The sequence below is a fragment of the Budorcas taxicolor genome, chromosome 6, assembly GCF_023091745.1.
Source record: "Budorcas taxicolor isolate Tak-1 chromosome 6, Takin1.1, whole genome shotgun sequence".
NCBI classification, from domain to species: domain Eukaryota; kingdom Metazoa; phylum Chordata; class Mammalia; order Artiodactyla; family Bovidae; genus Budorcas; species Budorcas taxicolor.
The window spans coordinates 22,206,241-22,223,057 of record NC_068915.1 but is presented as its reverse complement, the minus strand read 5'-3'; the positions used below and the strand labels follow the sequence as shown (position 1 = coordinate 22,223,057).

Sequence of the window (16,817 nt, the reverse complement as noted above, 5' to 3'; positions counted from 1 at the left end):
GAAACTCAGTAATCAGAGAAACACAAGTTGAAACAATATACCATATTTTGGGGGAAGGCATAACCACATTGGGAAAAGAAAAACTACAATGTAATATATTTGCACGATTGCAAGCACACTCAGCCTAATTGGTAGGAGAGCAAACTGACAATTTTGTTTTTTCTTTTGGAAGGCAATTTAGCAGTGCCCATTACAGTACCTAAGAATTTACGTTTAACAGACTTTTTTCAGTCAACATTACGAATCTATATTTTTGGTCCACAGTTTTACCCTTAAAATTACACATTTTCCATATCTGTATGGAACTCTGACAGAGGATTACATTGCTTCTCTATTTTCTTCATTATTATTTCTGATATGTTTATTAGGGTGAAGATTCTATTTCTCTTAGCTTATCAATGTTGAAAGACAGCATATGTGAGGGGTTCAGTTGATTTATGTATACAGTTCTATTTCTATATCATGAAAAAAAAGTTATGCTTCCATATCATAAGGAATCAGGTTCAAATTCTGCCACCCATTAACTGTAAGTCACCTGCCCTTAGCACCTCATTTTTCTCATCTGTAAAGTAGAGGTTTATATTAAAAGACATCCAAGATCCTTTGTCATTTAATGACAATTTCTAGTTTTGTCAAAAAATGTCCAATTGCCAACATTCCACATATCTTTAAATTTTACTTTTGAATTTAATCCTTAGAGTATATCATAGCTAAAGCTCAGACTTTAGTTGATATTTAGTTGTGAAGAATGAAATTTAACTCTATTAATCTTAGTTTTACTTAGGCTTTTGTTGACAGGACTAAATTGCTTAAGGAAAGTCCTCAAAAATATTTCAATATTTCATATATTCAGAACTCCAATGAGAGCAGAAGTCCTAAAGAGTGTTCCCTATCAAATTACTTTTATTTCTAAACTGTAGGCAAAGGCCATGCTTTGCTTTTTAACTGTAACACTTTAGAACTAATTGGATATGGGCTTTATCAGATATGGGCTTATATATTATGAAATTTTAAAAGGGGAGAAGAGTCACAATGTAGCTTTTTTTGGTGGCTTTTTCATAATTTAAAAACCAAAATAAGTTTATTTACAAAAGAGAATCAAGCCACAGAAATAAGATACTTATAAAAGAAGATGAGCTAGGGAATTCCCTGGTGGTCCAGTGACTGAGACTCTGAACTTTCCTTGCCAAGAGCACTGGTTCAGTCTCTGATTGGGGAAGTAAGATCCCACAAGCTATATAGTGCAGTCAAAAAAAAAAAAAAAAAGGAAGAAGAAGATGAGCCAAAAGGAAAGAAGATTGTGTTGTCCATTAAAATTTAAGGCCACTTTATACATCCCTATGTACCAATGGTAAGAATCTTCAAAAATATAAATCACTTTCAAGGATGGACAAAAAGGAGAAAGTTAAGAGAAATGAAAGTTTCATCAGGGGTTAAATGTCTATCTAAGTGGATACGTCTCTTCTTAGAAGAACAATTCAGTATTCAGGACATCCAAAATAAAACAGAAAACAAACCCTCATAACTATAAAGGTCATCAAGAAGGACTGAATTTGAAAATAGATGAAAAAAATAGATGACAGAGGCTTAAAAAAGGTGAGTGCACTTGAATAAAATACAACAGATGGCAAGATGAATGATTAAATGGAAAACCAAGAGGAAAGTAAGAAATAACATCAGAAACTATAGGCACAAGTGAATTTTATAAAATACTTTAGATTTTCAAAGTTTAACTCAAAACTTAGCATTAGCATTTATTGCTATAGCAATAATGTAGTTGAGTTAAACTTTGAAAATCTATTTTATAAAATGTTTTTTACAAATGTTTACTAATGCTTCATTTCCATTTCCCCATAAAATAGCCACAGTTCTTTAGATGTTGTTATAAATTTCTTCATTAGTTTCTTCATTACAGTTGGGAAAACTGAGTATTAGAGAAGATAGGTGACCTTTGGGTGATTATGCAGCTCAAGAGTCATAGAACCAGGATCGGAAGCAAGGTCTCTGTTAAATTAAATTTTATGTTCTTTTTATAATACTGTGCTGCTCTGGAGAGTTCCTGCCACAAAACTGATTCAGTGAAGATTCGTTTTCCTTTCTTTAGGGCAACAGTTTGGCATATTCAAATGGTATGTTCTCATCCTTGCTCTGCCACTTACTGGCTTTGTGACGTTAGGCACTGTATCCAGTATTTCTAAGCCTTGGTGTCCTCATTTGTAAAATGATCTGATATCTACTTTTCAAGGTTATAGTAGGGAATAAATGTATGTAAAACTTCACTTGGAAAGAAATCTTTAAGGGGGAAAAAAAACTAGTTTGGAGGAAAGGTCCTAGTAAGAGATTCGTAGATCTGATCACATGAAAGTATCTTTGTGTTAAAAAATGAATGATATAAAAAGGCACAAAAAGCTAACTTCTTATTTATAGATGTGTGTATATGTGTATATATATCTTATAGGTCAATAATCAATGCATAAAAGACCTTTAGAAGGTAATGCATAAAAGACCTAGCAAAGAAAAATAAAAAATACAAGGGGCAAAGTATATGAAAAAATATGCTTTTGAACTGTGATGTTGGAGAAGACTCTTGAAAGTCCCTTGGACCACAAGGAGATCAAACCAGTCAACCCTAAAAAGGAAATCAATCCTGACTATTAATTGGAAGGACTGATGCTGAAGTGCCAATACTTTGGCATCTGATGCAAAGTGCCAACTCATTAGAAAAGACCACAATGCTGGGAAAGATTGAAGGCAGGAGAAGGGAATGACAGAAGACAGAAGATGAGATGGTTGGATGGTATAACTGACTCAATGGACATGAGTTTAAGCTCCCAGAGATGGTGAAGGACAGGGAAGCCTAGCATGCTGCAGTTCATGCAGTTGCAAAGAGTCAGACATGACTGAGTGACTGAACAATAACAATTAATCAAAGAAACATAAAATAAAACAAGATACCACTTTTTATCTGTCAGCATGGCTAAAGGTTATAAACAATAATCTTCTAAGCCAGTGGCTCACAAAATGTGGGGCTTCCCTACCAGCTCAGTTGGTAAAGAATCTGCCTGCAATGCAGGAGACCTCAGCTCAATTCCTGGGTTGGGAAGATCTGCTGGAGAAGGGATAGGCTACCCACTCCAGTATTCTTGGGCTTCCCTTGTGGCTCAACTGGTAAAGAATCCACCTGCAATGCAGGAGACCTGGGTTTGACCCCTGGGTTGGGAAGATCCCCTGGAGAAGGGATTCCCTGGAGTAGGGAAAGGCTACCCACTCCAGTATTCTGGCCTGGAGAATTGCATGGACTGTATAGTCTATGGGCTTGCAAAGAGTCAGACACAACTGAGTGAAATGTGGTCCCAGATTAGCACCATCAGTATCACCTGGAGACTTATTAGAAGTCAAATTCTAAAGCCTCACTGTAACTAAGTCAGAGATCTGGGGGCAGGGCCCAGAAATCTAACCCAGGAAGACTTCCAGGTGATTCTGATGCATGCTTAAGTCTGTGAAACTATTCTAAGCTGATGAGGGTGTAATGATAAAGGTGCCTCATATATTACCAGTAGAAGAGTAAATGCATACTCTTTTTACCATTCTCTGGAAAGCTTTTTGGTAATGTGTGTCAAAAACCTCAACACGTTCATATTGTTTGACCCCCCAAATTTCACTGTTAGGAATCTGCCCTAATGAAATGATGAGAAACAGAATTCTAGCATAATTAAAAATAGCAGAGAAGGGAAATAACCTAAATATCTAACTGTAAGGAAATGGTTTTAGAAGAATTATGGGGCATCTCTACGTGTGTGTGTATGAGTGAGTATGTGCATTGTGGTTTGTGTGTGTGTGTATAAAGGGATATACATAGGAGAGTAAACAGAGGTATATATGAAAAACAAGGTGCCTAGTTCTTTCACTGGGTTGTGGATTAACATTGACTTTATGCTGCAGGCAATTCAGGCAAAGTTAAGACACATGCACTCAAACAGATGCTCCGTTTTGGTTTATAGCAATCTTTTCTATATAACCCACATTATATTTTGGAAAATGGTGTTAACTGACACAGCAAAATCTGCCTTTCCCTCTTGGTCTTCTGTGTCCATAGCTAGTGGTCACTTAGAGTAGGGATCGGTGTCCCCCTTGATTTCCCTGCTGCTAAAACTACTGCTCTATTCCAAATGATATGGCTCTTTGGTTTTCAAAATCCTATCACTTATGAAGTGAGAGATTTAATTTTAAATCACAAAGTTTAGAAGTATGTTTTTAATATATTTGACATGTGTCTCAATTTGACTCAAATAGGTGTCAAAATATAAAAATGTGCCCCGTGCAATGATGCTGCAGCTGTACAATCAGGGTAGTACAAGTTGCTCCAGAGTCAAACGTGAGCTTAAACACCAGTGCCACTTTTAAATTTTGTGACCTTGACATTTTTTTTTAAAGTTCTTCTGATTTACAATCTCTATAAAATTGAAATGGTAATACTTTTTCAAAGTTTCTTTTGTGAAAATAAGTGAGGATATTCAGTGCCTAGTATAATGCCTTACACAATGACAATAACAGTCCTTAGCTCCTTTCCCTCTTTTTACCAAGGACAGTTTAATATAATGAATTGGTTGTAAATTGTTTGACAATCTGAAAAATTTTGAAGAGGTGAAAATAGAAAGCATTTTTCTGTAAAATTCAATGTGAAGAAACTTACTATAAGCATATTTGAAAATCTTCCTATTGAATAAATGCAAGTAAATAAGCTAAAATATTTCAGTAGTTTACAGCACTGTTGGCTTTAGGTAGAGAAATTGTAAATGATTTTTTTCTTTCCTTTGCTTTCTGACTCAGAAATAAAATTGATATTATTTTATATATAAACATTATAAAAAATTAAATTAAATATTTAAAATATTAAAATTTAATATAAAAATAAGTTTTATAATTTAGTATGAAATAGTAGTTTCATACTCAGAAATAAAATTGTTTTCTTTACTAATTTCTTTTATAACTGAAAGAGTAAAGGTTACCACTGAAAGAGTAAAGGCTGAGTAAAGGTTACCACTAAGAAGTTAAGGTTATGTTTGACAGAAAACAACAAATTCTGTAAAGCAATTATGCTTCAATTAAAAATAAATTAATTAAAAATAAAAAAAGAAGTTAAGGGACAGAGTCCAGTCTCAGCCACTATTTGGCTGCAACTCACAAGCAACTCCAAGTAAGAATGACCCAGCTGAACCTGCGATGTTGGAGAAGACTCTTGAGAGTCCCTCAGACTGCAAGGAGATCCAACCAGTCCATCCTAAAGGAAATTGGTCCTGAATATTCATTGGAAGGACTGATGCTGAAGCTGAAACTCTAATACTTGGCCACCTGATGTGAAGAACTGACTCATTGGAAAAGACCCTGATGCTGGGAAAGATTGAAGGTGGGAGGAGAAGGGGATGACAGAGGATGAGATGGCTGGATGGCATCACTGACTCGATGGACATGAGTTTGAGCAAGCTCTGAGAGTTGATGATGGACAGGGTAGCCTGGCATACTGCAGTCCATGGGGTCGCAAAGAGTCAGACACGACTGAATGACTGAACTGAACTTAACTGACATATGTCTAATTTCTTCATTAAACTGAATAGCATATGATCCTGTCAAGGTTAAATCTACAAAAATGTATCTTAAATAAATGGCAATCATCTAATTTCCATAATACTTATTAATAAAATGAATAACTGCATACTTATGGCTGGAGAAGGAAATGGCAGCCCACTCCAGTATTCTTGCCTGGGGAATCCCATGGAAGGGAGGAGCCTGGTAGGCTACAGTCCATGGGGTCGCAAAGAGTCGGACACGACTGAGCGACTTCACTTTCACTTTCTTTATGACGGAGTTTATGGTGGTTCAGATGGTAAAGCATCTGCCTGCAATGCAGGAGTCCTCATTTAGATCCCTGGGTTGGGAAGATCCCCTGGAGAAGGGGATGGCACTCCAGTATTCTTGCCTGGAGAATCCCATGGACAGAGGAACCTGGTGGGCTACAATCCACCGGGTTGCAAAGAGTCAGACATGACTGAGCGACTAACACTTTCACTTTCATATTCATAGCTGATTCACACTGTTGTAGAGCAGAAACTAATATAACATTGTAAAGCAATTATCCTCCAATTTGTAAAAAAAAGTTCTATCAAAGGACTAAAAAAAGAAAACAAATCTTAATGATCTTGAAAATGGGAAAAAAACACAAAGTAATTTTTTTTTTTTTAACCTTTTGCCTGTGCTGCACAGCATGTGGGATCTAGCGTCCTGACCAGGGATTGAACCGTCACCCCTGCACTGGCAGTGTGGAGTCTTAGCCACTGGACCACCAGGGAAGTCCCCAAAACCATGTTACAGAAAACAGGCATAAGCTTTTGAATACACTGGCTAGTGAATATATGATCCCCAAAACCATGTTACAGAAAACAGGCATAAGCTTTTGAATACACTGGCTAGTGAATATATGAAAAGATGATTAGTTTCACTCATAAAGAAATACAATTGGATCAGCAATGAGGTACATTTCTCACCCATTAGATTAGCACAGTATCTGATGACTGAAAACAGATCAGAGAAGTAGATTCTCTCATATGCTATTGGTGAGAACGTACATTGGTACAGTCTTTTTTTTTTTTTCTATTTTTTATTTTTGGTACAGTCTTTTAAAGGGGCAAATTGATATTATCAAAGTATCAATGTGCAGTCTTTCAAAGAGCAATCCTATTTCTAGAAACCTATCCTATAAACTCAATAATATGCTATAATTTGTTAAATTTCTTCTCACTGAATATTTAAGACGTTAGGATGTTGCATCATAGTTTAATTGGAAGCATTCTTTTTCTTTCTTGATAGCATGCAAAATAATAAGACTGGATAGTGTCCCTGCATTTATGAAATGTAGTATATGCAAGAGCATTTTATTGAAGCATTTTTTTTTTTTTTACCTTAGAAAATTAGAAACGATCCAATGTCTGTTAGAGGGAGAGCGAATAAATAGAGTATAGCACAACTATCCCCTAGAGAAGGAAATGGCAACTCACTACAGTATTCTCACCTGGGAAATCCCATGGACAGAGGAGCCTGGAGGGCTACAGTCCATGGGGTTGCAATGACTTGGACACAACTTAGCAATTAACACTACTACTAGCACAATAATATAATGTAATACTCTGCAGCACTTACAAAGGATAAGGAAGGCAGCTTGGAAATAGGACCAAGATATGCTTTAAGTAAGTAAATGAGTTTTAAGTAAAGACATTAAGTTACAGTTTTGTATATAAAGGGAAAAGCATGTGCATGTGTGAACTCAGGTACACGTTTACAAATGCATAGAAACTAGCTTTTCTGACGAAGCAATTTCATTAATTTGACGGTAAGAACATATCTGGAAAGAAAAAATTAATCTGATCAGAAAGTAATTATGAGCAGAAGAGCTTAAGATAAATTCACCTTTGTGCTGGCCCATCCTCTGCCTGCAAGGAAAGCTGTGACCAGCGTGCACAATCCTCCTGACCCAGGGAAACCAAAATACGTGCTGCTGAACACAGCCAGCACAGACAGCCCCAAGACCAGAAATGCTCTCTTCCACACAAGCTTCTCCTAGAAGAGGAAAAAGGGTGGTTAGCTCAGTTATTTCATGCAACTGATTTCTAAGTATTGATTTTCCCATATTCAGGACTTAGTAGAAAATAAATATGTCTGTGTCTGAGCACATTAAGTGTGTGACATAATATTTACTTTCTTTTCCTTAGTAAAAGTTGAGTCAGCACATGTATAAATGTAGGTTCCTGTCCCAGGAATACCAGCTATCCTTCTCTGCAGTTATCAAAGCAGAACTTCTCAGGCCTAAAGGCAACAGCAGAAAAAAGCACAAGGGCTTTGGGGACAGAGAGTCCGGGGTTAAAATTTTAGCTTTGGCACCACTGGTGTGTGTGTGGCTGGCCACATTACTTAAACACTCGAAGATTTTCTTCCTCTTTCCCACAAAGCAGTTACATCACAGGGATTCTGTGAAGGCTAAAGATATGTCATCTTTATGATTTTTAGGCTCTCCGTTTACTTTTTAATTTGATGCTTTCTTGGTTATTTCTAAATCTTTGAGTATCAAGAGGCTTAAAAGACTGTAAAGTGGGAGTCGTTTTTTGTTGTTGATTTTTAAAGTCTTAGAAATGTGCACCTCTTTCCTTTCACTCTTCCCTGTTCGGCCTTTCAAGCTTCTTGATCACTTTAGAAGGCAGGCAGGCTTCTAGAAGTATTTGGCTTGGAGGCATGCAAGCTCTGGCGGTGGATCACCTGGTTCATTCCCAGCTTCACTGCTTTCTAGCTGTGTGACCTTGCTTAAGTCCCTCATCTTTAAGCCTCAATTTCCTCATCGGTAAAATGGTCATATTAATAATACTCGTTTCATGAGTTAATGTATAGAGTGCCCTAGATCAGCACTTTACAACAGAACATTCAGTGACGATGGAAATTTCTGTATCTACACTGTCTGCAGTAGTGTTCTTTTTTTTTTTTTAACTTTATTACTGGAGTATAATTGCTTTACAATGTTGTGTTAGTTTCTGCTGTACAATAAAGTGAATCAGCTGTATGTATATACATATCCCCACCCTGTTCTATATCTGTGGTGATGTATAGCTAGTGGCTGCTATATTGAATAAGTGGCCCTTTTATTGTACATACCACATCACTTTCTACACAGGAAATAAGCTATTATTTTCACTTTATTTTTTATTTAATTAGAAAATCCTATAATTTTCCTTTATTCATTCATAAAATCTTTTACAGACAATTTCAAATGGAGTTTTTTGGAGCACAGTAAAAATTCAAACCAACATACATTCTAGTAATGATAGTGTTAATGTTCTCACTTAAAGTTCTAGGTTAGGTAAGTTTCTAATTCTATTCAAAAATGCTCTGAAATCTCAAAATAATGCCAGTTCTTATAGGGAAAAAAGACTTTTAATCTTTATCTATTCTAAGAGACTTAGGAGAGTAAAGGAAACAAAATCTTTGCTACTATTAAGAAATCATGATGTACAGTAAGGAACTTTGATATCTTTGGTGAGAAATATTAGACTATATTATGATGAGATGTTAGGTCTATTTGATAGTATTAGAATCTAACATATTTCAATATTAAAAAAGAGCCCCCAAAGCCATTTCATATCTTAATTTAGCTAAGTATCATGAATAATAGTAAAATTAAATTCAATAATTAAAATAAATACAAATATATGTATTAGAGTATTTTAGAACTGATGTTATTTCTTTTGCAGTAGAATTTGAAGCATACAGAATATAAGTTGGAGAAAAAAATTCCAGGACTGTCTTACAAACCTTACACATCTAACCCTCTTCATAAGCCTCATGGGCAGCACTGATATTGCAATGAGCAGAGTTAAAATAGTGAACTATTTTCTAAATCACATACTTCACATCAGCTTTCAGGAGAGTGTTCTAGAATGCTTCTCTAATGACATTTTACAGCACAACGTGCTCACAGATCATTTCTTACCTGGTCACTGCTTGGGAAATACTGAATAAAAAATCCAAGAACCAACCCAGTCACCACACCAATGATCACCTCCAAAACGCCTTTGAGAACATTAAAAACCGTGGAGCCTTAAAAACACATAAAAAGAAAAACTTCAGCCAGAATTCTAAATCCATAAACACACAGAGTTTAATCATTAACATAAAGCATATAATTACATACAAGGAAAAATTTACAGATATTTCCTGCTCTCCACATTCTTCAAGTGTCTAATTAAATGGGCCTATATTAAGGAAAGTATGCATATTACTGGAGATAAATTTTAAAATAGGCATAAGCTATGAGTTGTGCACCTTTGTCTTTGCTTACTTCAATATAAATTTATTTTATTATTTGCTAAGAAAATATGAAAGATAAAATTCACAAATCAGGGCTTTGTTCTATTGTATTATATGCATAGGCTGTCAGTAGACAGATCTAGTATTTAAACTTCCGTTTCAGAGCTTGATATTTTAATAATAAATGCATATTGATTTTAGTAGCTCTAATATGTATAGAATATAGTAACTTATAAAAATTATTAGTTAGTTGTGTCTGACTCTTTGCGACCCCATGGACCATAGGCTGCCAGGCTCCTCTATCTGTGGGATTTTCCAGGCAAAAATGCTGGATTGGGTTGCCATTTCCTTCTCCAGGGGATCTTCCCTGGCCTAGGGATCTAACTGGGGTTTTCTACATTGCAGGCAGACTCTACCATCTGAGCCACCAGGGAAGGCCCCATGGTAATGTAAGAATCTGGCAATTAAAGTAAAACATCTTTTCTCACTACAATGAGTGCAGGGGACTTACCCCTTCTCAAATATTATTTCTAAGAGTAAATCTGAAAATAAATTATTTTTGAAATTGCTCTTGGAAGAGCCTTTGTTGCTTAGGCTCTTTGAAATAACATAATATAGAGGTAAGTAAACTATACTTTCCCCCATAGCAAACAGGGTTTAGGAAGCTTTAAAAAAATCTTTGCTAGCACATTGTGCAGAAAATTATACTAAAACTGCTCAACATACAAAGCCCTTCTCACATACTGTCCTAAGGAAATGTGTACCAACTAATTATGTGATTTCTTGTTATTGTAGTTTCAGGTACAGAATACGCCACCCCAAAGTATTTCACTTTGGCATAAGGATTATTTTGAGCTGAAGGCAACTGGGAAGAAACAGATACAAGATAAGTTCTCTGCCTTCTCTCTATTTGCTTTTAAAAGCAGGATATGAATGTGTAAAGCTGTCCCTCTCGCCTCTCTATCAGGAAGGACAGAAGTTAACCACCAAGGCAACTGGGAACCCTAATCAGCCCAGGGACAGCACCAGAGGAATCTACATAACAAACTGCTAAATCAGCCCTTATCTAACCATAGGTTGCTCATGTATTTTCCTTTTCACAATTTGTTGCCTCTAAAAGCTCAAAGTCCTTTTCCTTTATCTTGCATTTCTCTACAAAATTATTGTTGTTTGCTAGGATGCTATAGAAACCCCAATTCTAACCATCCCAAGTTACTCAGCACCTTCTACTCCTGTGTGTAGGAATGATGCACAGGCTAATAAACTGTGTTTCTCTTGTTAATCTGTCTTTGGTCAGTCTGATTTACTGGGTCCCAGTCAATGAACCCAAGATCAGTAGAGGAGAAACATCTTTTCCTCCTCTACAGTTTCAATTATCTCTTATTTAAAAAAAAAAAAAAAGAGAGAGAGAGAGAGAGAGAAAATTCCATGGTGGCACAGTGGTTAAAACTCTGCACTTTCTTTGCTGAGGGCCTCAGTTCAATACCTGGTCCAGGAACTAAGCTCCCATAAGCTTCATGATGCAGCCAAAAAACAAAACGAAACAAAAACTTAACTGCCGGGGTCCAGCCCCGGTGGATCCAGGGTGATTCAAAGGTGGGGATGGAGTCAGCATCCTTGGAAAAATACATATTTAATTACAGATATATAGAGAGGTTAGAAACGGATAGTGTAGTAGGAAAATTAGTGGAGAAAAAGAGGCTGAATAACTTGGTTTACGTGGAATAGCATCCATGCTCCAGATGGGAATTCAGCCAGAAAAACGGGGAGCAAGAAAGAAGCGACATGGGGGAATCAGTCTTTCTGGAAACTGATCCGATTTCTTTATTTTTGGGTTTGCTTATACACCTTTTGGTACACATAGAGATGAATACAGAGTCACGTGGGGGTCAGCAGTCCTGACCTTTATCAAAATCAGGTGCTTCACATAAAAAGGTCTTAGAGATTTTACATCATCTTCTGGCCATGAGACCTGCTGAGATTTTATGATCCTTTCTTTCTGATAACCAAAAAACTTATTTCTTCCAAGGGTGTTTTTTCTTAAACCAGGCACCACCCTCCAAATAAAGTTACATGTGAGGGTGTAGTGAGTTCCAATCAAGAAAGGAATTTATTTAACCCAAGGTTAACATGATTAATCTTAAAGGTTAATACTTATTTCTCCTATATGCTTAAAGGTTAATACTTATTTCTCCTATATGCTAGTTATATTCATTATAAGGGCAGGGAACATGGAGATTTAGCAGCAAACATCAACCCAACAAATGAAAATCCTTTCACCAATGTTCCCCTTAAGATCTATTTAGTCTTAAGATAGTGATAAAGTTACATTTTTACATAGCAAGGACACAGTGATTTATAACAAAGTACAGTGATCTATTACAAATGAGAAAATTCATTAACTCAAAAAGTCTAGCATTGCTAACCTTAAAAACTACTATATTTCCTTTTCTATATTCCAAATACATTGATATATTTCCAGGTGCCTAAGATATGGAGGCCTGGCGGCAATCATTGACTCAACAATGAGAAAAGCCCTGTGCTAATTAAGACTTTCAAAATACTCCAAAACTCTCTGTGCTGTTTATGGTTGAGAGGTAGTAAACAATCATGTGTGTAGTGGCAGGAGTATGGGTAATCCTGTCACACAAGCTAGTCTGTCAGCAGAGAGGTTTGACCTGAGACACCCTTGTCACACCCAGGGCAGGGAATTAGCAGCAATTATTGACACAACAAATGAAAAAACCCTTCACCAATATAATTCCTAATCAGCCCACTATACTGACAATTTCCAACTTCCCAAAGGAATTTGCCTTTATTAAGTCTAAAACATCTCGTGCCTCTCAGGTTGGGAGGTTGTAAACAATCACATGTGGCCAGACGAACCTATACAGGTGGGCTAGATAACCTTCAGAGGAGTCCGTAAGCTGAAACACTCTTGTCATGCCCAGGAATTTTTATTGACTTGGAGCTGCACGTTAACTCCTTCTCTGAGAGAAATGGTGATGGGGGAGAGCCCCCCGTAAAGTCAGAGGTGTAGGCGAGAGCATAAAACAGACTCTGGTTTTGGGGTTAGATGCTCGGGAACAGGGGGTTTCCTGAGGCTTGATCATGCCTTTGCATATGCCAAGCCTCCTTCCTCATGACCTTTGCCATGGGCGGAGTTCCTCACGCTGGCCCCCGGCACTTAACCTCTGTAGTGATTTTTGTTTAGCAGGACAACTCTCTGTTAGGTAATGGTGTGACTGTTAAAAGCATCTAGCTGGGATAGTAGCCCAAGTCTTGAGCTAATATGATAAATAATTTACTATATATTTTCAATTTACTATAAATGTGTAGAAAGGAACCAATTAGTTTCAGTCTCTGATATAGTGTGTGCATGCATGCTAAGTCACTTCAGTCATGTCTGACTTTTTGTGACCCCATGGACTGTAGCCTGCCAGGCTCCTCTATCCATGGGATTCTTCAGGCAAGAGTACTGGAATGGGTTGCCATGCCCTCCTCCAGGGTCTGATAAAGTAAGTTCGTTTAAAAAAAGACTTCTTATGTCCTGCCTCTGGTAATTCTGATTTAGTAAATCTGACAAGGCTTGGGACCCACATTGTAAAGACACTGCAGGGAGTTTCCATTCAAAAGGCCTAAGGACCACACTTCATGTGGCAGGGCAGAGGGAACACAGCATTGCTGACTGCGAAGGTTGTTCAGGCTATCCACAGCCCCTAGCCCTGCAGACCCTCCTCATTGCTCTCCCTGCCCTGCTCTTGCCCATCCCCTGGGATTTTAATGCAAACTCTAAAGCCATGGTTTCCATTCCCAGAGGTTCTGATTTAATTGGCCTAAAGGTGGTAGTACCTAACATGAGTATTTTCAAAAACTCCCCAGGTAATACTAGTGTGCAGCTGAGGCTGACAATCATTATTTTAAAGGTGTATATATCAGGAAAACAATGAGAACATACTTCTGGATAGGTACAACAGAATTAAAAGAGACAAAGTATAGATCTGACTTAACAGGTAAGTGGGAATCCTTGTTGTATTTTTTTTTTTTTTTTTTTTGGCTGCACCACATAGCATGTAGGATTTTAGTTCCCCAACTAGAGATTGAACCCACACCTCCTGCATTGGAAGGGTGGAGTCTTAACCACTGGACCATCAGGGAAGTCCCCCTCATTGATTCTCAAATAGGAAGGTAACCTTATGAAAGCCATGTTTTGACAAGATCAATGTTCCCATGACATACGGCAGGGACTGTATATATTTGACAACTTTGGGGCAACAGGAAGAGATGAAGTTCTAGGTAATCGGCAGAAATCGTATGTAACCAAACGAACAAAAAAATAGGGACAATAACTACAGCAGGGTGGAGAGCCTGAAAATCCATGACCTTCTAAGAAGGTGTGTTCCTGTGAGATAATCTGAAGATAATTACAATTAAGCTACAACTACATTTTGCCAATAGTATGAAACCACAAATCTTATCTCCCAATCTTGGACATGGATTAAAAAATGAACTTAAATTTATGCTGCACCAAAGGAGAGTGAAAGTGTTAAATAATACTGGGAGAGAAAAAACAGCCTTCTTTTTTATTACTACTTAAAATATAATGTGTCCATATCAAACACTGAGTATTAAAAAGATACCCATTAAAATCATTTGCTGCTATTACACATAAAATGTTAAAACTGTTCCTGTTTTAGAAGAGTGCTGTTTCTTCCATTTGGCCTGCTCTCTGTCATTGCGCTCGTTGAAAATCTCATCCCTTGTGTGAGGTCTCCAAGACCGAACTTTCCCAGAGGCTCCATGCAAAAGTTGTTCTAATCCTTCTTTAAACTCTGAAAATTTGAATCTCCCCTTACTGAACTTACCAGACTGCTCGAGTAGTTTCTGTCTAGATGGTGAAGAAAGTAAAGACAGGAAGCTACTGGTCCTGTCTTAGGAATGGAACTAACTCTTGGGAGGTGACTTTTTCTGTTTTAAGTTGCCTTTATCAAGCAACTATGCCATGCTTGTAACATCATAACCTATGTCTTTAGAGCATGAGAGAACAGCACGTTGTGAATGGATCAGTGTACCTGTGGAGAAGGCCATGCCCAGGCAGGTGTTGAAGCCAGTGATGGCCAGAATGTCATCAAAGCTGCCAGCAGCCATGAGTAAGGTGGGGATGCCTTTCTCAACACCATAACCTCCTTCCTGCAAAAGGAGCATTGAAGGCACCACGACAGCTGGAGACACAGCACCTAAAACAAAACTAAGCAGGCAGTGCTTTAGGCATTTATGACAGCATCTTACTACTATTGCTGTTGTTATTAAAATTATAGTGCCCACTACTCTTTCAAAGATTATACTTTAGAAAACTATAGCCTTTCAGACAGCAGCAAAGAACCAAACCAGAAACATACACACACATACAAGTTCCACAGAACACTTTTTCAAATTGTGGCTATGGATAATCTACATTGGAATTACTTAGTTGCCTAAAAATATCTATTCATGAGTGTTATAAAAGACCTATTGGAGTTATGCCCCAGGAATCTTTTTTTAAAAAAGAAAAATGAAAAACCATTCATGGTATGACGTCTGAAAAACACAGACACAGACTTTTTGAATTGGAACTCACTAAAGTTAGGCATTCTAGGACTTTGTATGTAAAATAAAACAATAGATTAGAAGGAGAAGGCTGTAATGACACTGACTGTGATACTCATCATGGGAGCAGTAGAAACAGTAGAAAGCGTTTTAGAGAGCTTACGGCATGCCAAACACTATTTTAAGCATTTTATATATATTAAGCAAATTAATTCTCACAATAACTTCATGAAATATTTACTTACAATAATTATCTTCATTTTTGCAAATGGGTAAATTGAGGCACAAAGAGGTTAAATAACGTGACAAATAAGTTATTTGTGTAATGCAAAGTCACAGAGCTGGGATTTGAATCCAAGCCATGTAGCTCCAGGGTCGTAACCCTGAGAAGCAAGAATTTACTTCTTGTCTACTCACTAGCACTAAAGTCTTACTAAGTACTTTCATATTTATTTGCTTCTCATGGCTCTTAACCACATAATCAAAACAGTCTGGTGACAGAAGAAGGAGGAAAACAATGCTGAATGTTGATCACTGTTACTGCATTTTTTATTCTTTGTACAGACTCTCAGATGAGACCTGGCATGTCTCTCACTAACAAGGAATCACACAGAGGTAAAAGATCACGATTTCTTCAATAATTTATTATAATCACTGCAAAAGTGAGACATCTTTGCTCTTTCTGCACAGGTGCTCAGTTGTGTCTGACTCTTTGAGACTCCAAGGACTACAGCCTGCTAGGCTCCTCTGTCCATAGAATTTTCCAGGCAAGAATTCTGGAGTGGGTTGCTGAATTTCCTTCTCCAGGGCATCTTCCCAATCCTGGGATCAAACCCAGGTCTTCTGCATCGACAGGTGGATTCTTCACCACTTGCGCCACTTGGGAAGCCCATAAAGTTAGACATACACTATTACACATACTATACTTTGAAGCTAATATTTAGATTATGCTAGAACATCAGCTGAATAACTGATGCTTTTGAACTGTGCCATTGGAGAAGACTCTTGAGAGTCCCTTGGAGATCCAACCAGTCCATCCTAAAGGAAATCAGTCCTGAATATTCACTGGAAGGACTGATGCTGAAGCTGAAACTCCAAAACTTTGGCCACCTGATGCGAAGAACTGACGCATTTGAAAAGACCCTGATGCTGGGAAAGATTGAAGGCAGGAGGAAAAGGGGAAGACAGAGGATGAGATGGTTGGCTGGCATCACTGACTCAATGGACATGAATTTCAGCAAACTCCGGGAGTTGGTGATGGACAGGGAGGCCTGGTGAGCTGCAGTCCACGGGGTCCAAAGAGTCGGACACGACTGAGTGACTGAACTGAACTGAAGAACATCAGTGATGTACTTTCTGATGTCCTCAAGAAAATGCTATCATGT

The 16,817-nt window shown here is 37.5% G+C and overlaps 1 protein-coding gene across 2 annotated transcripts in view; it reads right to left on the bottom strand.

The window, feature by feature from the left end:
- SLC9B2 (solute carrier family 9 member B2) overlaps positions 1-16,817 on the bottom strand; it is a 63,547-nt gene that overhangs the window by 16,805 nt on the left and 29,925 nt on the right. For both annotated transcript variants that reach the window (XR_008199600.1, XM_052642027.1), the window contains exons 8-10: positions 14,919-15,094; positions 9,530-9,636; positions 7,462-7,611 (exon numbers count right to left, since the gene is read on the bottom strand). Coding sequence is in view for 1 of the 2 variants with exons in the window: in XM_052642027.1 (XP_052497987.1) it covers positions 7,462-7,611; positions 9,530-9,636; positions 14,919-15,094 (433 nt within the window). In the remaining variant the exon portion in view is untranslated. The remainder of the gene's footprint in view (positions 1-7,461; positions 7,612-9,529; positions 9,637-14,918; positions 15,095-16,817) is intronic.